Source organism: Dufourea novaeangliae, unplaced genomic scaffold (assembly GCF_001272555.1).
Source record: "Dufourea novaeangliae isolate 0120121106 unplaced genomic scaffold, ASM127255v1 scaffold14, whole genome shotgun sequence".
NCBI classification, from domain to species: Eukaryota; Metazoa; Arthropoda; class Insecta; order Hymenoptera; family Halictidae; genus Dufourea; species Dufourea novaeangliae.
Window position 1 is genome coordinate 3,281,416 of NW_015373890.1, and position 22,348 is coordinate 3,303,763.

Sequence of the window (22,348 nt, forward strand, 5' to 3'; positions counted from 1 at the left end):
GAAATAAAACATAGAAGGTATTCCTGTTTCCAAATTTAATAACGGTATGAAAACGAAACCGTATAAATTGAAGGATGTATGTGTATCGCCAACAAGGTGATAGCATACATTCTTGTCGACCCCACATACAGTCAGACTCCATGTCGTTCGGAAATATCGATCTTTCGTGTAGATATCAAATAGGTATCGATACTTTCGTGATAGTATTGGTATCGATCCCATCACTAGGTATTTATAGTTTCGTGGGATATCAAACAGGTTTCGACACTTTCGTGGGATATCAAACAGGTTTCGATTCGGTACCGTATTGGATTGGTATCGTTTCAAGAAAAATCGGTATTGATACTTGGTACCAAGTACCGAAAGTTTTGATACGTATCGATACTTCCACTGAGCACTTTAGATATTGAATCGATCGAATATCATCAATACTATTGGTATCGATCCCATCACTACCTGTAGGTCTCTCTTTCAGAAAGTTCTTCAATTATTTATTCGTTATTTCTATTCAAATGAAAGTTTATTTGAATTCTCTTCGACATTGGACTATAGTGCTGAAGCGAGTAGGGTGTGAAGAAAAAAGGTTTGACATCGTTCACGCGTCGAACCACGAAGAGCGCTCGTGTCGAACCAGCCGCACAATCCCTCAATTTCCCTCGGCTCGATTGTAAAACCGTGTTCTTTATATTCACCGCACTGTTATCCGGCGACGCGCGTCTACATCTGCTTATGTAGATTTCCGTGGCTGATTGCCCAGGCTCACGTGGGCGGACCGCAATTCGCGCTGCAAGATCGACTCTTGTACTTGCCGGATAGAAACTCGAGAACCACAGTATTTGGCACTTCCAAGGGCCGTGAACCCGCGAAAAAGATGTACGAGCCACTGAAATGGGTTCCATGATAATTACATTGTTCAACGAGTACTAAAATAATGGAACCCAATTTGGTTTTTTGTATTGATTAACTCGCTCCAGAAACATGTTTTAAGCATATTTCTGATATTACAAACCCATTGATACAGTTGATGCACTGTTTAGTGGAGAAAGTCAGTGAACGGGTTGAAGGTTACTGAATACAATGCTGGTTCTAGTTCTTCCCCTACATGTCACAAAGTCTAACTGTTTAGATATAAAGTTGGCACAGTTTCAGTTATTTCTTGAATTATTTACGTAGCACAATTTTTCTGACTCTATTTCGTTTTTTTTCAAAACTTTTTACGTATGTTCATTTGAGAGTATTTGGATGATTTTACAGAGTTTCATGGAAATCGGAGAGTGGACCTTTTCGGAATTACATCCCGTTATCATCAGATCTCAATATAATAGAAAATCTGTGCGAAATATAAAATTCTAAATTAAGAAAAATAAATATAAATAAATCCCTTACATTCAAAGTGTATACTCATTTTTTACTCTCACGGTATACCCCCCTCGATATCGTACAATTTCCATAAATAAAATTACCCCTAAAACTAACGAAAATATTCCAGGTGAGTCGAAGTTATTGGTCCACCTAGTGTACACAGATTTCTAATAAAACGGAGTATTTACTGTTTATCATGTAAAATACACGAGTATTTTACCGAGCTCCGGGAGCCAATTTATTTTCAAACTCCAGGAGCGACCATTCAACTGGTTGCATCGATTCCATTAACCGCGACGTTGATAAGTGAACTCCCGGCTACATTTATAAAGTTCAACTCAGGGGACCAGAGGGGGCTCATAGCTGGAGCTCTTCGAGGCCGCCCGCCCTGGGCCTTGTAATCCCTCGTGAAAATGATTCCCTCCGTTATCTTCGGGCCACCGATCGCGTGCGCGAAACGCTACGGTAGGTTCAGTCGAATGTACGGTCTCGAAACGGAATAGAAAATCGTGCGCCGGAGAACACAATGGAACGAGACAGTTCGATCGTTTCCGTGAATGTAACCGAGACCTCGTCGAGATTTCTCTATTACCTTTACCAGTATTATAATGGACCACACGGGAGGGCAAAAATTACGTAGACCTGTTCGATTAAGGATCTTTCTACTTTAAGAAGTAAAAGTAAGATATCTTCAGAGACTTTTCCCTCAGTAAATACAATATGTAATGAAATACATTATTTTAGTATTCATTGAATTACCTGTAAATAATATAAGAAAATTGTAAAAATAATCTTGTATTTTCTTTTAAGTTTTTTCTTAGCATGAAAGTGACTTCTAAAAAAAGACACCGCTAGAGTGTAGGTGATTTCTTGACTGAGATTCATCTGAAACAAATTCAAGAATATTCTTAATTGGCATGAGTGCCCGCTATCGCAGGAATCACAGTCGTGTTTATATCTTTCATTTATCATAATTTTATATAAGAAAGTCGCCGAAAAATGTGCATTTCTTTTTGTTTGATGTTAAGAAAGTTAAGTTTAAAGTCTTTAACATTTTTATTGAAAGCGCAATTTTGTTATTTTATAAGATAAATTATTTATTGTGGTTCCTGCGATAGCGACACTCATACTAATTGAGAGTTTACTTGAATTTTTTACGATAGCTTCCAAAGCGAGAAAGTCACTCGCTTTATCCGAAACAAGAAATTGTACACAACTTAAGAAATATTAATTTTTCGACCCATGTCTATTACGATTTTTTTTCATCATTTGACAAGTACTACCCTAGAAGTTATGAACCCTTTTTGTCACCCTGTAGGTACATATCAACCGACCATATTTCATTAAATCCATCGAGTACCAAAGCCCCGCTAAGTGAGTAGAAGCTGCGAATTAACTTTACATTCTCGTGTCCCAAATCTTTCAGGAAACTCGAGTTTGAAATGTAATATCAGAAGCGATTCCATCCACGAATCGGCATCAGCGCCCATTCTCGATGACTCCATGCTCGAGCCACGCGAGACTTTTTACTATTCTCATTCTTTCCCGTAACTAAAAAGAAAAAAAATAAAATAAAAAGGAAAAGTTGTGACTTCATTCGTTTTGGAATCGACGTCCCGATTAAGCTACCGATGTGCTAATTGCATCTCGGTTGCAGCCTGCGTGGCAGCGTCTATTTTGATGCACGCTGTTACGAGGGTCTTGAGAGGACGCGTATCTTCGCGGCTCGCAGGTGACCATTGGCCGTGAGTTGGCCGTGTACAGGAGGAGAATTTACATACAGGACGACGTATGGAAAACGCGGTCTTATTAAGCCACTCGGATTATCGTATCGTGTACGGCGACCTAAGCGCCTTAGCCATCGTTAATTGCACCGCGGAGCACAGTTAAAGGGGGTTCTAAGGCAGCTTCGAGCGCAATGATTGATTTACAGTTGTGGAAATCACAACAAATCCTAGACTTCTGCTAACTGTTTGTCTAATATATTTGTCTTTCTTGGGAAATGATTAACGCTGGGCTCTTTTTTGCTATTGGAAGATGGGTCATGGGGAGAAATTGTGGTATATAGATTCGGGGACTGCGGTCTGAATTGACGTACAGTGACCGTAAGATGTGTTTTTACACCTTCACTTTTTTAACCCTAAATTACCCACGTTTGTATATGCCAGTGGTTGTTAAGATCTTGTCAAGATAGGAACCATATATCGCCTATGAGAAATACTCCAGAGTCGCATCCTCTATTGTAACAGTGGTAAATTGTGAGTTACGTTTACTATCTAGGTGTGTAGGGGAACCTTTTGTACCTTGGGTACATTATTTGTTTTTATTTTTTTTTTTCAAAAATCCTAAATAATTTACGTACTTTATATACTGTATATATTTTACAGATTAATAAGACATATGACTTAATTTTTGTAGAATGATTTCAATATATTTTACTAGAACTATAAATGTTTCAAAAAAAGGTAATTATGTCCATGGTACAACACTACTACGTACCTCTGACATAGTACTTGTTTTTGTTGATTAGGTAATTGTGTTTAACAAGAGATATTGCACAAAGAGTACACTTCCGTTCAAAAGTATTAGGATAAAACTCTTTACAGCAAAATGAACAATGTTTGACTTACATTCACATTACATTAGTTTTATCATTTATATTAGCATAAAAATTACATTCTGAATTCAATATTTCGTAAAGAAAGTATGTCTTTAATATTCTTAAAATATTATAACAATTTTTAAGTTTATTTCATGTTTGAAAAGTGTTCCGATACTTATGAATCATAGTGTACTTGTAAATTCTACTGGTCTATTTAAAAACTTCGAGGTTTTGTACATAAAACTGTAAACGGAACCTTTATATGTATAAAACATTTATACACCACAGTATAATGGAGATTTTATTATTTATCCTGACCTGCATTTTTTTCAATATTTGTAACATTTTTACCATTTCCCATTAAACCCTTAGCTCATACCCTAGATCTTAATACAAAAATTTTCTAGTCTATACTCATCAATATAAATGTTGTAACATTTTCAATGTCATGTTACACGTAACCATTCCTTCCCACCACTTGCTATACCTACTTTCTGTCGACTTATTTCCCCGTCGTCAGCATTCTCTAAAGATCCCACGAGAGTGCATTAAACGACTTACAAGCACGGAAGTGTCCCCCTCCGATTTTGATGAAACTTCGTATGTTCGTTAAGCAGTCAAAAATAAGGGATACGTATTTTTTTTTATCTGCTGAGACGCGACTATAAGGGGTGAAATCACCCCTCGAAATTTTCGATCCGACATTGTCGACCCGAAATTTTATTTACATTTATGCTTCATTCATTAATCTCTTTAAACAACATACGAAAGATGATAAAAAGTATGATGTTATTTGTTACGTCTATTTTATATGCCATTATACGCAGTTTCCTGCGATGCATGCCAACTTCCTTGTTCGGAGGTTCGTAGTACAAGCGCGGCGCGTAACCAACACTACCGCGGGAGATCCGTCGGCATACACGCGCGGTGATTGGTCGGGGTTTTTCGTTAATATCTCGTTAACAAAGCCTCAGATTACATTTTCGCCAAGGAAAAACTAGTTCCAAATCGCCTCACGAGTGTCCCATTTCAGGGACGAGCAACATTTTTGTTACACACTGTATAAGTAAAATAGAGGCAGGTCCAGGTTAAACGAAGCGTATCGTACAGAGGCGAGAAAGAAGGAAGCTGCGTATTGCCGTGGTTGCAGGAAGTTAATTAACATCTCAGACAAGTCGTGGCTCGGACCCGTAGTCTGAGCTGAACCGAGCTAGAAACCGGCGTTGCACACGGTCCGCCATATCTTATGATATCTGTCCCCGTATCGCGAAGCGGTCGTGAGATACGGTGTCCCAGTCGATGTTTCGACCAATCGTAACCAAGGATTCGATCTTGAATTTTTTTCCAGAGGGGGAATAAATTGCGCAGCTATGAAACAATAAATTTCAGTTTTTCTCTAGCGTGACTTGGGTGTGGGTTAGACTAGACCGTGAAATATTGAAAGGGAGTGTATACTGCGGAATTACGACAATATTCTTGTGAAAATAAAACCACCTAGTATATAATGCGCAAAATAAACCGACAAATGTATGAAGAAACTAGTTTTAGTGATACAGTGGAATTTAATGTATATAATGGTCCATTATACGAATCCAATGCACGATTAGGCATTTAATCCTCCGTTGTCACGGTGGGTCGACTTAATCCAGAATTTTACTTTGAAGTGAAATATCTTCGAGGCATCATTGGAAGTGGTACTACTGGCGATATATAGTAATAATTTCAGATATCTTAAAAACATTTTGTTTAGAATTTTGTTTCCTTCAAAAATGTTTTTACATAATATGTAACATGTTAATTTTTAACCATGAATATGTAATCTACAATGGACAAACTTCATTTCAGAATTTTTTGCGACTTAATTTAACGAATAGATTTTAAACAACAGCTGATTGAATATTGGCTTGGGTCAAATTGACCGAGTATAAGAACTACGTTTGAGAAAAGAGATGTGATCGCGGAGGGTTAAATAAATGGAATGAATTTTAGGATCTAATAATAATACTGACTTCGTTAGTGATATTATTGTTATTGTGGTATGAAGATTATGCAAAGAGAGCAATGATCAATCACAGAAGGTAGATGTCTATGATGATCTACTTTTATGATATTTGGATAGTGAAAGATTTTCATATTTTCTTTACATTTTCATTTGTTTTTGCAAGAAATGAATCAATCGATTTTTCGAATAATGGATTTTCAGGACTCGAGTGTGCGTAGATTACGCAACTGGCGTGATCCCCGGTTAGATCAACGATGACGGCGAAGGAGGAACTGGAGAACATTAAGCGTGTTTACGCGACCATTGGGCCTTACGCTGAATGATTACGATTTATGGGTTTCTTTGTGGTAGCTGATCTGCGAGGCCGATCTTGAACGTTCTCGTGGAATCTACTGGCTGTAGTGATCTTAAGACTGCCTCCACAACGGTTCAAACCATGTTTTTTATTTACTTTTTTTTGTGAATATTGAAAGCTTCTATTTCTTTAATATAAGTGTGTTTCTGGTTGCATCAACTACTAGTGGTTATTGATTTAGTTTGTCACATTTCATGTATTAAATTATATTTCTCTTAAGAAACTAAATAATTTTCTTGAAGTCGATAGCATTTCCTTCAGGTCTTTGATTCTATGATCGAAAAACTTCCATTTTGTTCTGTTGTACCAAAAACACTAGGTTTTTAAAGGTGTAAGAATATGGATGATTATTATTAACGAAATTCCCTATTTTGCACGAAAAAAATATTATATTAGAAATGATATCCCCAGGAAACAATTTACATATAGAAACGCCAAGTATTAAATGACCAATGAGTATATTTAATTTAGCGACGTGCTGATATTTCAAGTTTGCAAGCCAAAGACATTTTGAATGTATAAATGATACCCTAATTATGTTTGCCCCCAGACAAAACTAAAATTATAATTAATTATCTTGCTACGAATTGAGCAAAAAAAAACAACTCCATCCTTGGTAAATTTAAAGTAACAAAAAGATAGGTATCTTTTAGAAAAAAAACTTAATACACATTTCAGGAATATAACATTGTTTTTGAATAAAAAAGAATAAAAACTACCCCGAATGAAATAAATAATAAGTTTATGTAAATTAAAAATGTGCATATTTTTAAACTTTGTCCATAAAGAGGACAATCAAGACTCTATCCTCATTTTTTGTTCAAATTTTCCAATTGGGTTCTATTGTTATAAAACTGTATTTCTTTAAAGCAATTACAAAATAAATAGTTAAAAATATTTGTTTAGCTGAAATAATATTTATTACGCACTCTTATGTCTCCACTCTAAACACCCATAAAGCTCATTTTGATCAGTTTCTTAGTTCAACAGTTACGATTTATTGAAAGAAGATTGACACTACCTATGTATACTACAAACATCTTTAGAACCAATAATTTTTAGAACTGTCAAAAATCCTTCAAGATACATTTATACATCACTTAAGAGTACAACCTATCCAAGTGTCAATCCAAAATATTAAATATTAACAGTCAAAATCCAAAATATTAATCCAAAAATTGTTCAATCGACTCCGAATGTCTGTTCATTGAATACTTTTACTAAATTCACACTAAAACCTACATTAAAATCCGCAGTCTACCCACAACGAAGTGCTAAAAAAAAAAAGAAAAAGAAAACAATTCTATGCCTAACCTTGCAGTCGCTGAAACACGCGGGCATCGCCAAGCGGAACAGTAAGTACCGGCCGCGGAAAACGCGATCGTAAATTAAAACTAAGCTAAACAGATTACACGTCAGAGTCGTTCCGCGGGCCAAGGGTTGCTTCGGCTCTTGTAAATCTCAAGTAACATCCTGAACTCACGATTCCTGTCCGTTTGGATAAGTGCCCACCGTGCTTAAAGAACTCGACAGATAAACATCCGCGGCTTAGTTAGAACAAGACGAAGCGTTATGCATTACTCTTACTCGTGTTCCTGGCGGTTCTCCGCGGCGAAACGCGCCGTTTCCTGCGTCCTACAACACGCTTCCTAATCATCGAACCGACGGTAGCGGTCAGTTGAATGTGCACAAGGGGGATGATTTTCCCCGTGGATTTCTTTTGAAATTGCAAATACTTCCGAGGCTTGGGAACGCCATTACTCGAGGCGAATTATTCGGTGAAAAATGGTAATTCGTCCGTGGCAAAAATGTTAATACCTGCTTAGGAAAAATGACTCCGTGGCAAAAATGGTAATTCTTGGGTATACAGGGTACGTCACACGTAATTGGAACGGGTTATATGTTCAAACTGGTAAGAGATAGAAAGAAACTGTTAAGGGATATGTTGAATGGTTTGTTAGTGTCTATTTTTCTATGACTTCACTTTGTTAGTAAGTGCAACGATGTACTTGAAAAATACAAATGCAATTACATCAGCCAAATCGTCCAGAGACGTATAAATACTTTCTTCGTCACAGTAAATAATCTAACAATCCATCGATCTCTGAAACTATAACCCAATTTTCAATCATTTAATTATTAAATACTTCCCCACGAAATATTTCAAATGAATTAACCATAAGTTTCTATATACAAAAAGCAGAATCGCACGATGCAGCATACAAGAACCCGAGTTAAAGCACCGTGATCAATGGAAACATTACGATCTCGAACAAGCGTTCGTTACACGAACCGATCAGAATCTCAGGAGGGGACCCTGAATCGACCCTTAAACACGTACGAGCCGAAGACACACCACACACCGGCCGCCACGATAAGCCGGCGTTCACTAAAAAAAAGAAAAAAAAAAAAAGAATTCTGAAACGGTACTTACCTTTGCAGCCTCCCACGGACAAGCCGTAATGGTCGACGTCGCAGCGATCGCACCGGAAGCCAAGGACGCCGTCCGCGCACCTGCATTCACCGGTTACGGGATCGCAGACCTCGTCGAGGGCACCCACGTCGCACTCGCATTCCCGACAACCTGCAGTCACGTTCCCGTAACCTTCGATGCAGGAGGAGCAGTCACGACCCTCGAACAAAGGCCTGCACGGACACTGACCGCTCCTCTCGTTACATTCGACGGTATTGCTACCGAGAGGGTCGCAATCGCAAGCTGCAACAATCAGGTTCAGATTTTTAGCATTTGCTCTGGCGATATCGGTAGGTATAGCGCCTCTCCGAGATATAATTTAAAATTCGATACTTTAACAAGAGACAGAATATAACCCAGAAATTAACCCTTTCATTCAAGACTTTGTAGTGACTTCGTAAAAACAGCAGGCCTTCGGATTTTTCACCCCTTTAAGGGTTTCGGTGGCAAGTTCTGTGTCCAGGGGTGGCTAACGTTTTTGAAGAACTACCCAGTACACTTAAGAGTACCACATAGCACATCTATTGAGAGGGTCATACCTAAATTTACTGTAGTTCGGAGAGGCATTATATAGGGTGTAACAAAAATGTTGGAGGACCCGGAAATGGGGACTCGTGAGGTGATTTGAAACAAGTTTTTCCTTAGCAAAAATGTTATCGGAGGCTTTGTTAATGAGATATTAACGAAAAAACTCGACCAATCAGAGCGCGAGTCTGCTGAGGTAATTTCCGCGGTAACGTTGGTTACGCCCTGCGATTGGTAGCAGTAAAACGTTGATTATTGGAAACGCCAATTATTCGAAACACCGTGTGCCGGAACACAGAACGAGTCACAAATGTTTTATAAAAGAATTAGTAAAATAGTTAGTCCAATCAGATATTAAATTAACACTTGTTTGCCCTCTTGTTTCGTACAGACAATGTAGAATGTCAGAGAACAATAACAAATTTACTACGGGGACATATGTTTATCTTTTCTTCTAAGCAAATATTAAATTTAGTAGTAAATAGTGGTTCATTTATTGGTTCACCTAATATATTAATGAAAGTTTATGAAGAAATTATTTCAATGAACATATATATTTGCAAAAATATCCGCAGTGTAACTAATTAAAGGTGAAATGAACTATGAGAATACTCACGCAAGCAGTTCTGTTCCAACGGATCTCCGTAATGAGCCTGCTTGCACTTGTCGCACTTCCAACCTTCCGTGTTGCCCCGGCACTCCAAGCAGCGGCCTGTTTCTTGATCGCATGGACCACCGCCGCAGAGGCACGGTTCGCAGGTACCGCCGGGAATTAAAGGATTTCCAAAAAATCCAATGTCGCAACTGTCGATATAAAATCAGATGAAATACAGTTTGTTCGTATGGCCATCTTGTAAATATTCTGCATATATTATTGGGTTATAATATCAGTAACATCAGAAATAATACTAGAAATATATAAGTGAAAAGAAAATTGTAAAATTTAACAGTAATAGAAAATGTATAATGAATTGATAATAACTGTAAAGTGCCTCGAAATAGAATGAAATTTAAAATGAAAGTTAAAATGAAGGTTATTTATAACTCACAAGGAAGCTTTCCCGACCAGCAGGTTCTAATTTTAATGAAACTTGGGATTGTAGAGGGCATCGAGTTATGCAAGGAACGATTTTTTTCGGCTGACATTCACTCTAAGGCGGTGAAATCACCCCTTAAAGTTTGCCGAATTTTTCGTTTTTTTCAATGTGTATCTTGTTAACCGTACGAGATAGCAAAAAACTTTTAATGAGAAAAGTGAACGATATTAAAAGACCTATCGAACTACAAAAGAAAGAAACGTATATACATATATATACAGGGTGGGACAATAACTATGTCCACTTTGAATATTCCGTTATTTGTAGTAATATAAAAAAATGTTATATAAAAAACTTACACGGTATAGAGGGGGGCATATTGACACAAACATTTTTTGCGTGGGTGAAGGTATAAAGGAGATTTCAGAGTCATCTCTATTTTTTTTAATGAAATGCTATGTTTTTTGTAACTAACAGTTATTTGAAACTCAATATGTATGTACATGAAATAAAATATTTAATATAAATCAATGATTTCATTTCATTTGGAATCTGATGGAACCTTTACTAGAGTCAACAAATTCTAATTTTTGTAAATTAATCGATATAATTACTTAGAAGGCAACGATACAAGAAAATAATACAAGTTTTCATCCATTTCTGATGTTTCAGTTTGCAATGCATAATTTGATTTAATGTGTAAAATATTCATCCCATTTCTAAGAAAAATATTTACGTATACAATTTTTGTGTACGTTTTATTTTGCGTTTACCTTTCGCAGTGGTCACCTGTGTACCCCTTCGGGCACTGTGTACAGACGTAACCGCTGTTGATGTCGTTAGGATCGTCGAGCTGACAGTTTGGACTGAAATTATTGGACTCGACGAGGAGAGGACAGGCGCATCTCTTGCAATCGTCAGGCGTACCGTAAAGGGCGATACCGTAAAAACCAGGCGCGCAACGATCACATTTTGGACCCACTGTGTTGTGCTCGCAAGTCTATCGAACGAATAAATGTAACTTTCATTGAACAAGAAAAACTGGTTTTCAATTGGAACTATATATTTAATTTATTTCATTTCGTCGTGTATTGAAAATATTCTAAGGGATTTTTATTTAATTTCATCGTTTGAATTAAGAATATTCTAATGTAATGTCGATAAAAATATATTAGTTTGTATTAAAATTTACTGTACCATAAAGGTTTTTGTACTGAATTGTGGATTTAAAATACGAAACCATTTTGCAGTTAGTAAGTAAAATAAATAAAAGCAGTCAGTGGTACATTATACAAATTTTTCATCTGAAAAAAATATTATTGACTTAAACATGACACATTAACGAAAATTTTACGCTTGATGAGTTGAAAGGTATGTAAAAAATAAATTTCATTAATGCAGGAATATTATAATGTATACATATACCCTAATAAAAAATATTCCAATAATAATTTAATACAGGATATCTTCGATAAAATAATTTTTTTGTTAAATATGTGATTTACGCGATCTTTTACAGAATTTAAAACGTTTCATATTCTATGAAATAATAATTTAGTTTATTTAGATTATTAATTTTTCTGAACAGTGCAGTATATTTCGATAAATACAATTATTATTTAAACATTCTTATTATTGACTGTTGGTAAAAGTAAAGATTACAAAGAATGTCTGGAACAAAAAAAAGGTTCGGAATTGAATATAAAATCATGCATATGTTCCTGTATCAATTATCTCTTTGGAAATTATTCGGAAGAAATTTTAAATTTTAAATATTTGATAAGAACTTGTAGATAATTTAAACACACTAATACATTTTACTAGTGTATGTTTATTATCAAGTTCATTAATACTTCAAGGGAATCAGTAGTAATGCATACGTATTTATTTGATTTTTAATTATTTGTCATAAAATGTCAAAAATTGATTGACGTTATCATTACATAAATATGTAGTTGTTTCTAAGTTACCTTAGAATACCTACGATATCACTAGATGGTTAGGTTGTTCGGGATAAGGAAGGAACCTATGTAAGCTATATTAGGTTCGTGTCTACACTACCATTTATGAACAAACTCGAAATTTTAGTTTTTTAAACACAGAAAATTTTGAAACAAATGTTTGTTTTCTTTATCAGAAATCTTGATTACTTTTGTATAAATTAACATTACTTATCATTAATGTCTAGTCAATTTTGCTATTATCTTTGTGTACTCTTATCTCGAATAATATTAAAGTTATACTAAAACTGTGATATTTTCATACATTACATATCGTATGAAATATAATATTTATTAAATATCCGTATAAAATATAATATTTATTAATATCAAGATTTACCCAATTAAACCAACATTGATATTCATTAATATCAATATTCAATTCACCAAATGGATATTAAACTAGCACTAGTATTTCAGTAATGTTAAATTATATTAAATAATTTTCATTATTTCACAAGTCGCTGAAGTAAGAAACGCTACAGTACTTACCGTGCATCCTCCCAACACGAGATCGCAGGTACTCGCGTGTCCGTTGCAGTCACATTTAACGCACGTGTGATGTTCCCGATGATCGGATCCATTTTTTATCACTTTTACATAGCCCCACGCACAGTTCTCGCACGAGAATCCCGTGTATCCTTCGGGGCACTCGCACATTTCAACTAAACTGGCACTGTCAGTATTAGCAGTGACCTCTCCGACCGACACGACCGCTGATTGCAGACTGAAACAGAATAACGTCAGCTATAAGTTTTTAACCTTTAGGCCCCTATTGTATATCGTTTCAAATTCCCTGTCCTCTGATAAGTAGAAACAATGGAGAGGCTGGTATGGGTTACAGGTATACTGCGATCCAAACAATTTTGACGCCGCGGTCATTTGGAGGGTCGATGACAAAAATCGTTTTCAAATAAACATTAAAAAATCCAATCTGTCTACTAAGAAATAATAATTGAATTATATGAAAAATTTCTTGCGTGAATGAATGCATCACAGTCAGTATGTATATTTTGGATATTTATATAAATTCGTAAATGGATTGAGTAATTTTGGAAAGGTCGAGATTAAATAAATATTTATTTTTCCTATTTGATTAATTGTATTGGTTTGTAGTTTAAATGTAGACTAAATTTCAACACGATATTTATTTTACTGTGGTATAATAATCAGTTTGATATATCTTCGAACAACCTACATCGAAATATTAAGAAATATGAAGAGAATTTCAATAATTTCATAAGAATTCTATTGTTCATCAAACATTCTGCAACCTGTGTTTTGAATAGATTCTAATTTTGTTCGACGTAGATCTATGTATGTTTAATTTTTCGTGTATTATTTACATGAAATAATATTTAAACAATAATAAAATCATAATTAAACAGCAGATTCTGTGAAATATACCATAATAAAGTAGGAACTTTAACAGAATTTTCTTTTCTTTTTATCTTTTTCGTAGTAAAATAATTAACGAAAGATGTAAATTTTAATTTAATACCTGTTTTTATAAACAAGACCATAAATACTGTAAATACAATCATAATCAAACGACTTCCGCATCATCAAACCATATATTATTCTATTCTGTATAAGCCAGTAAATTCAAAAGGATGATCGTTCTCATTTTTTGGTTGATATTTAAGCTAGAATTTATGATTTATTTTAAATAAAAAGGACCGAAGGAAAAGGATTTGAAACAAAAAATAATTCGAAGAATTCCATTGTTAACTCTGCATACCTTCCTTCGATTTGCTCGGAATGATATTTCGCCCTTATCATAAGATACTTCAAATCCGCGAGAACCCGCATCATTTGTATCCTGGTAACAGGATCCCCGCGAAATTCGGTTCTCCTTAATCTGGTAGGAATATCTTGGATCTCGCTGCGTACGTGATACCAGCCGTTTTCACGAAGAGGAACGATGATCTCCGCTTCCTGGCCATTATATTGTTCCTCGCCGTAAGCTATTCGCATGCCATTATTACCCTGGGAAGAAATAAGACGGGCAGATTAATTTTACAGAAATGGTAATCATTGCTATCTGCCTTTCGGAGTCGAGCTAAGAACCGAAAAATGGAATAAGTAAAACAAGTGGATAAAGTGGCCAGATAAATTTTTGATACACACGAAGAATCTTAACGAGTAGCCACAGAAACGTAATGTCATCTGTTTCACAAAGATTTATAAGTAATCTTCGAAAAAAAAAGAGAAAATTACTCATGACATAGACATAAAAATTAGTTTGGAAACTATTTGTATAACAAAGTTACCGAATCACCCTGTATAATGAAAAAAAATTCTGTGTATTAAATATGTTTATGGATTCTCATATTAAGCTTGAATTTTTTTATCTAATGAAGGATTTCCATTTCATTCTAGAAATATTTTGAAGAATAATAATTGAACCATTTGAAAACTTTTTTTGTCCGAATTAATTTTTTACTGTATACACATAAGTGCGGAAAGAGTAATTTTAATATTCGGAAAATATTCTATAATGTTAAAATATGCATAAAATGTAAATACCAGGAACAATATACAATACATAAATTATATATTTGAATTACTATTTGAATTACTGTAAACAAATCTGATGAAGCATCATATTTTTTTAAAATACTAACAAATACATGTACACTATTAATGCAGACATACAACAAAAATTGTGTTTTTATTCAAAACCATTAGTTTCGGAAACACAAACTTTGTGAAAATATGATAAATTTAAGTTATAAATATAAACTTTTCACTATTAATTATATTCAGAAAATTTTAATGTTACTGACTAAAAATTGAATGTTGCTCCGCGTAATTTAATGGAACCGATTAAAATGTTAAACGTAAACATTAAAATTACAATGTTACAAATTTTTCTTCTGCCATATGTATCACTTGGTCACGTATTACTGAATGGATACTCACAACTAAAATAACATTGGGCCCAGTGGTCGGTTTTCCGCTGGTATCGCCGCGCATAACGACCCAGGTGACAGAATAAGTGATGTTACTGCCGTACGATGAGAGACGACTGCCACAATAAATCGGCGGAGCCAACCAAAATGGAGTATCGTACTCGACTTCGAACGCTGCCACCGTCAGCCAACTATTGTCCGTGTCCACAATGGGAACAACAGCACGTGAAGCGTTCATGTCGGTGACAAGCCAATTTTCCAGTGAGGATATCTGAAATTGGACAACAATCGATGGTAATTTACACAAATTAATTGAACAACAGTTCCTCAGAGAATTGAACTCATTCACGATGCGTGAAAACCCATAGGTGAGTATCAATTTTAATTTTTTTTTTTAAGTGTAATTTTAGAGTTTTCAAGATAAATACCGTGGAATAAGACAGTTTCGCCGTGCTGCAACGATCGCTGACGCCGAAACAGTAGCACGATAGACAGCCATCGAGATTCTCCTTCGTTAACGCGAAATGTCCTGATTTGCATTCGTCGCAGAATTCGCCTTCGACGTTTGCCTTGCAGAGACAGTCCCCTTCGCAATCGTGGGACGGAAGGATCCCACGGGAATCGCACGGGCAGGGCATGCAGTCAGGGAACTGACGATATCCAGCGGCGCATTGGTCGCACTTGTAGCCGGAGTAGCCGGGTTTGCAATTGCAAGCACCTGCTACCTAGAACACAATCAGCGTTTAATTCGATCAAGACCAATTTGTAAACAGTAATTAGATAGGATCACGTTCTAAGTAATCTCATTCTGCCTTTGTACTTCTTTCACATCTTTTAAAAAATATTTTCACCATTTCTTTTGCATGTACCTAATATTTTTGTGGATGTTAAAAGGAACTCTGTATGCATTAACATTAGTTTCTATATACTATAAGTAGACTGTGTATTATTTAGACAAATTCATCTTCTAATTGTCTCTGAACAAAGCAGAATGAGGTAAAAAAATTCGTTTTCTACGAAGAATATCGCCACATTAATGAAGCTATAAACGCTTGTTTAACCAACATTAAAGTTTCTTATTTTAGTCCTTAATGATTTTATTTTCGAATTTTGTATATACAATAAATAATAATAGTAACCTTATTTTTGAGTAGTCAGGATTATTTGATGATGTCACGATTAATTAATGATGTTATTTTTTTTAAAAAGTTTATTGCATACGACTGTCTCTACCTTTCCCATGTGCGTGTAAGAGTCATCCGGAGTGCAGTAACCCGTGCTACCGTGTACGTTGCAGTTGCACGGTAAGCAAGGTTCAGGTGCATCAGGGGCGACACCGTTCGGCCTGTAATATCCATCCTGACACATTTCGCAATTAATACCAGCCGTGTGCTCCTGAAACAAACCAATTCACCATAATGATATTAATAACATTGTCTTTCTGTCAATACACGTTTCCTTCCTTTAATTGATTTGAAAACAACTCACATTTTTACACTCTAACCCTCGAGCACTGTTTTTTTTATTATAGAAATTTCAAAATTAATTTGACATCAATAACTTACATACATTATAATTAAGCGATAAGAAAATATACTTCCTTAGATCCGATTTTAATGCAACACTTAATGCAATAATTTTTGGAACAGTGAACGAGGGTTAATATTCTTATTAATCACTACAAAATATCGAACGAAAGGATGCCAATACAAACTATACAGCATAATGGGCAGAATAAAATTTGTAATATTACTGTTTTCTGTCGTATCAATTCAAGTGAAACATATGAAGTAACACAATGTTGAGATTTTCTTTCGTAACAGTTCGTGTCAATGGTTTAGTGACGGGAATCGTTCAATTCTGTTCGTTTTTTTTTTTTTTTTTTTTTTTTTTTTATACCACCACGAAATTTCCCACGAATGTCCATGGACATTCTCCTGTCGGCCACTTCCTGATCATATCTGCACGAGGTTGCATGTCCATTGCAGTTGCATTTCTCACAGTGAAAGCCCTTCGCAGCTGTGCCAGGTTTCCACGGAATCTGATTGTACATGGGACAGCATTTTTCGCATCTTTCGCCGCACGTGTGGCGCTCGCATTCACATTCTTGATGCTGAGAAACAATACCACCTCTTAATCGACACTTATTAATCATTTCACAACCTTAACTGATTCATATTTATATACCATTTAACGGTTCCGCCTATTATAGACAACGTTCCAGGTACTCTTTAATGCCACATAAAACCACAATGCAGCCGCACACGGTGCATTAACCATGTGTTTTTCATGGTTAAAGTTCTCAGACACGTTCATGCGTCGGTGCTTTCAGAGTAATATTGTTCAACAGAAATAATAGATATTCTCATATTGGAGAAAGTATTTGCGTGTGTCTTTAAATAAAATATACGAAATACATGTTTGATGAAAATTTATATCTTTGTAGACCAATATTCATAAATAAAAATTCCATAGAAATACATTTTTCTTTAAAATATATTTACATTTAAGTATCATACAAAAAAATCTAGACTTTTTCAAGATTTTTTATTCAATACTCCATATACAACACTGTAATTAAATTATTCACAAGCGACTACTACGATAATTACAATAATGGAAAAATTAATTTTTCTTGATTCGAATTTTAACGTTGAAATATTTTTGAATTGTAGGTTGCGTGTAACAAAAAGAACATTTCTCTATTACAAAATTAAATCAAGAATTTTGTACAAAAGTTTACAGAATATATTCTCAATAAAACGTTAATAGTGTATTCGGTAGTACAGTCCCTATTTACGATTAGAATTACAAATACACAAAGGATAAGAGTTATGAGTTATATTTGCATTGTATCTTGGCGATGTTATTGAGTCACAGATGCGAGCTGGCAATCGTAAACCTACAATTTTTTTCGATATGTCACAATCCTCCTTGTGTGTCTATGAATGACTGTTCGTCATTCATAAGAATAGACGTATCGGGAGAACAATTAATGAGTAACTCAATGAAACATTATCGGATGATTTAGTGAGATCGATGTGTCTAGAACTTAATTAACATCGGCGTTAACACATACGCACGTATTACAATCAATAATGATATAAACACTACGTACACCATTATATGGTTTTTTACAGAGATAATAATTATGAGAAGGAAGAAAGTTAGTATTCCACTTTATCGAAACAGACAAATCATTTATAAAACTGTTTTGTTATTAGATGCTAAAATTGTTGAAAACGTTTATCCACTAGAAAACCTTTTTCTTTAAGAAATTTAATAAATAAATCAAATATTTTTAGATCGACTTCACTAAAATAACTTCTGTCGTTGCTCATGGAAATCCAATGAACTATTAGATAAATGAGAAGTAAAGAACCAGTCACTAATTATTTCTGTAGTATATTAATTCTTTACAATTTGCATAAATGAAACAGAATCTTTTTTATTACAATTCAGTTTAATTCTTCAAAGTTTAATATTCATTAGCCTCTAGAAATAAATAAAGAATTTCTATAAATTTTGTGAACAGCAACATGTTCATACGGCTGCTTATTTCCTAGAATTCCAGCATAATTAAAAAATGATCGTATTGACACTTAAAGTGTTCCCTAATTTACTTGAACATCGTTCAAGAGTAATGAATGGTATATTTTATCGTCTTTCTTTTAATCTAATTCTTTTAACAAATATTAGTGACTCGTTTCGTGTACTGATAATAATCAGTATTTGGGATGATCGTTATTTCAGATAATTGACATTTGAATAATCGGATTATCTACTGTAATAATAAAAAATTCACTAGTTTAATAATAACTGTTCAATTTAATAATAATGAATAATACATATCAGATAAAAATTGTCAATTATTTTCGATGGAAGCAGTTTAAGAAAATGAGAAGTACAAGTTATGTATAGCTTAATTTATTAAGTACAATATAAAACTATTACCAAATGATTGACAAAATTATTTTCAGTGTCATGAAATCACGTCAGTTAATATACTAACAGAAGCAAACGATAAGATTTGCAAATGGTAATCTTGTATGATTGACGATGACAGTTTGATTGAGACGTAAGTCGGAATATCCCAGATGCTCCGCCAAATCGGTCTGTATTCAGTAATGCGGTCGCAATTCCGTCTACGTGCCAATGGTCGGATGCGCGGCGGATCGGACCCTCCCAAAAACTAATTCAATTTACCCCGAAGAACATCACCAAAACTCCATTCTAAACGATCTATTGTAAAGTCAACAGCGTCACTGCAAGAACGTTCAGTTCAATCTTCACTCGATCGTGGTCCGATCAAATTTTTTCAGGCGATTCCAGGGGCTTCATTATTCAATGGTCGAAATCGATGGCAACATTCGTTGACTATTAACTACGTACAACGGTGATTCTAGCAACTGGGTCCAAGCTATAGTTCTGTTCTAAGTGAAGTTAGACAAAAAATTGTAGATTTAAATTTTGCACTGTTTAGTAATTTCGAATATCTTCTGGCATGATTTTCGTCGAAAGTATGCATATCGATTCACTTACAAAGTGCAATTGCAATTTTCTCTAAATAGAACAATACGACTTTGTATGCATAAATTGATTTTTCGAACTATTTTGCGAGTAGAAGATTTATATCGACCACAGATTCCTCCAATTTGATTACTCCTCAAAAAGGAAATAACACGACGCATGTGAACGTGATTAATGTTGGACGGTGAATAGTTTCGTAACAATTGACAAGAGTTTACAGAATCGAGGACATTAAAATATCACGATTGTTCCTCGACTTCGCGAATGTCCATTTATGGATGTTAATGGCATTCAGGATTCTTACGTCTCTGGTTGCATGATTATACTACCAACGGAAAATGCGAGGGAAACGAGTGATTAATATCTCGTATACCGTCGTTCCCATTTCGTTCGAGGAATCGTGGCAGATGAACGATTAACAAGGAATCTCTTTTTATTAAATGTATTTGTAACCTGTGCCACGATATTATCAATAAATTTTCAATTTGAAACGAAAACTAATTTAATTTTTAATTTTAAAACTACAATAGATCGTGGATTTTCGTGCAAAGACCACTTTTTATAAATCAATTTAAGTAAACAAAATTTAATTACCTCGTGTTCCTCAGAAGTCTTATTATAGTAAGAATAAAATGTTTTTAAAATTACTTAATTAGTCCTTTCATTCTATTGTGTTTTAAACACATGTACGTAGGTACTATCAATGTATAGAATTCGTAGTCTAGTTATAAAAGATAATGTTTGTGGTGCATTAATGAGTAATTTAATATTTTTTACCGTGTTTAATAACAATGTAGAAGAAAAAAGAAAATTAAAAATGTATGATGCTGATTGGTGCTGTGATGCACCAATTTGGCGCCAGGATGACGGGAAATCTCGTTTTCAGGCATTTCATATTCATTTATTTCTCCCTACATCACAGTAGTTTTCTTCTATTTGAATATTATTTGCTTCGTTATTATAGAATATATGTTTAGTTTGATGTCTGAGTTCAGTGGATAAATATTGCAGCAAATTTCAACGAAACATTTTCGGGCGCCAATGTGTTAATAATATTAACTTAATATTCGTAACTGTTCTGCATTCTGCACCATTTTTAACAATCATAGGCCGATTTTATGCTTCTGTATCACACAAGAATGAAGAAAACATAGCAAAAGAATGAATTATTACCGAAGTATAATAAAATAAATAAATCTTTGCATTGTCTTAGACAAATTTATAATAAAACACCTGAATATAAAACAGAAAATTCTATTTAACTCTTGTCTATATAAACTGACCTATTAACCCGTTGCACTTGAAATTTCCTGATTCCCCATAAATTTTGTCACGTCAGAGGTGACCTCAAAGGGTTTAATTGTAAATTTTCATAGAGATTCGTAATTTATTAATGATTGCAGAATTTGAAGTATACTGTACGATCGTAGAACCTTAATATACGGTAGCTTCCACGGAGATACAGCGGCTTCGAAGCAAAAGACCGATCCTGCCATTAGCAGCGTTGGCAGACAGAGGTCTGACAAGTTTATGGCACTTTCGACGGATTTATTTCTTGCGTCTCAGGGCCTGTCCGGCCGAAAACCGAGGTATTCGTGAAATCTAACTTTAGAAAGGCGAATTCGAACAAGATTAAGCCCTGTAACGATTTACTTCTTATATTTTGTTTATCGTATTTATTCACAATAAATACGGTGTCTCGATAATACACAATAGTGTGAGTAATTTCTTTTCATATTATATTGGCAGTATAGTTTCATGTTAGTATTGTTTATTTAATTTCAATTCACAATAGTGATTTCAATGCAACACTGAGTTAACAGTAATTCACATTAGACTAAGTTATTTAAAAAAATAAATTATTATAGGATAATTTGGCATATAATAAATAGTTTTTAATTATTATTAAAAACTTAGTTTTATGTTGAGAGCAGTGTTGATAATTATAATCTAACGTCAGCAATGTAAAAATAGTTCTTTTTATCAGTGTATCGTCTGTTAAGTACTATTAGATTAAGTAGGTTGTAATGGATTAACTAGTATTGAAATATACATTTTTTAAATTCATTTTGTAATGAAAATTTTAACTTAGATAACGTGACATCTAATATGACGATGGTATCTTTTTTTAAACGAATACTAGAACCTTACGAATTCTTAATGAATTTTATCAAGTTTTAGGTGGAAAATACAAAAGCTACCGAATGAATGTGGCAACTACTGGATTTGTAATTTTCCAAAAACGAACGTGTGAATGTTACCTCCTTCGACTTAACAGGATACAACGTGTGAATTAGGGAATTTGTAACTAGTTTCGGAGTCGACGTTTCAAGTGTGAAATTTATGACTGTTGGGACATCGACACTTCAAACATAAAACGTTTTCATTCCTGCGCGTGGGCGATGTACGTTTGTAGCTGCTAAGGCGGCAAATATGACCGTCAAACATTGAAAGTTCACAAACACTGAATTTACACTAAATTTATATAATCTTATTTTTATTACGATTTTAATAATCATACGAACAAAGGTAAACAATAATATACGA

General features: G+C 34.5%; 1 protein-coding gene across 1 annotated transcript in view; it reads right to left on the reverse strand.

Moving 5' to 3' along the window:
* Window positions 1–2,812: 2,812 nt before the first annotated feature.
* The window catches only part of LOC107186131 (laminin subunit alpha-1-like), a 79,221-nt gene continuing 59,685 nt past the window's right edge, over window positions 2,813–22,348 (reverse strand). Inside the window, exons 5-15 of the mRNA XM_015573945.1 lie at window positions 17,171–17,384; window positions 16,723–16,733; window positions 16,505–16,666; window positions 15,700–15,996; window positions 15,282–15,542; window positions 14,098–14,345; window positions 12,849–13,083; window positions 11,130–11,356; window positions 9,936–10,123; window positions 8,747–9,037; window positions 2,813–2,913 (exon numbers count right to left, since the gene is read on the reverse strand). Of these exons, the coding sequence (XP_015429431.1) occupies window positions 2,813–2,913; window positions 8,747–9,037; window positions 9,936–10,123; window positions 11,130–11,356; window positions 12,849–13,083; window positions 14,098–14,345; window positions 15,282–15,542; window positions 15,700–15,996; window positions 16,505–16,666; window positions 16,723–16,733; window positions 17,171–17,384 (2,235 nt within the window). The remainder of the gene's footprint in view (window positions 2,914–8,746; window positions 9,038–9,935; window positions 10,124–11,129; window positions 11,357–12,848; window positions 13,084–14,097; window positions 14,346–15,281; window positions 15,543–15,699; window positions 15,997–16,504; window positions 16,667–16,722; window positions 16,734–17,170; window positions 17,385–22,348) is intronic.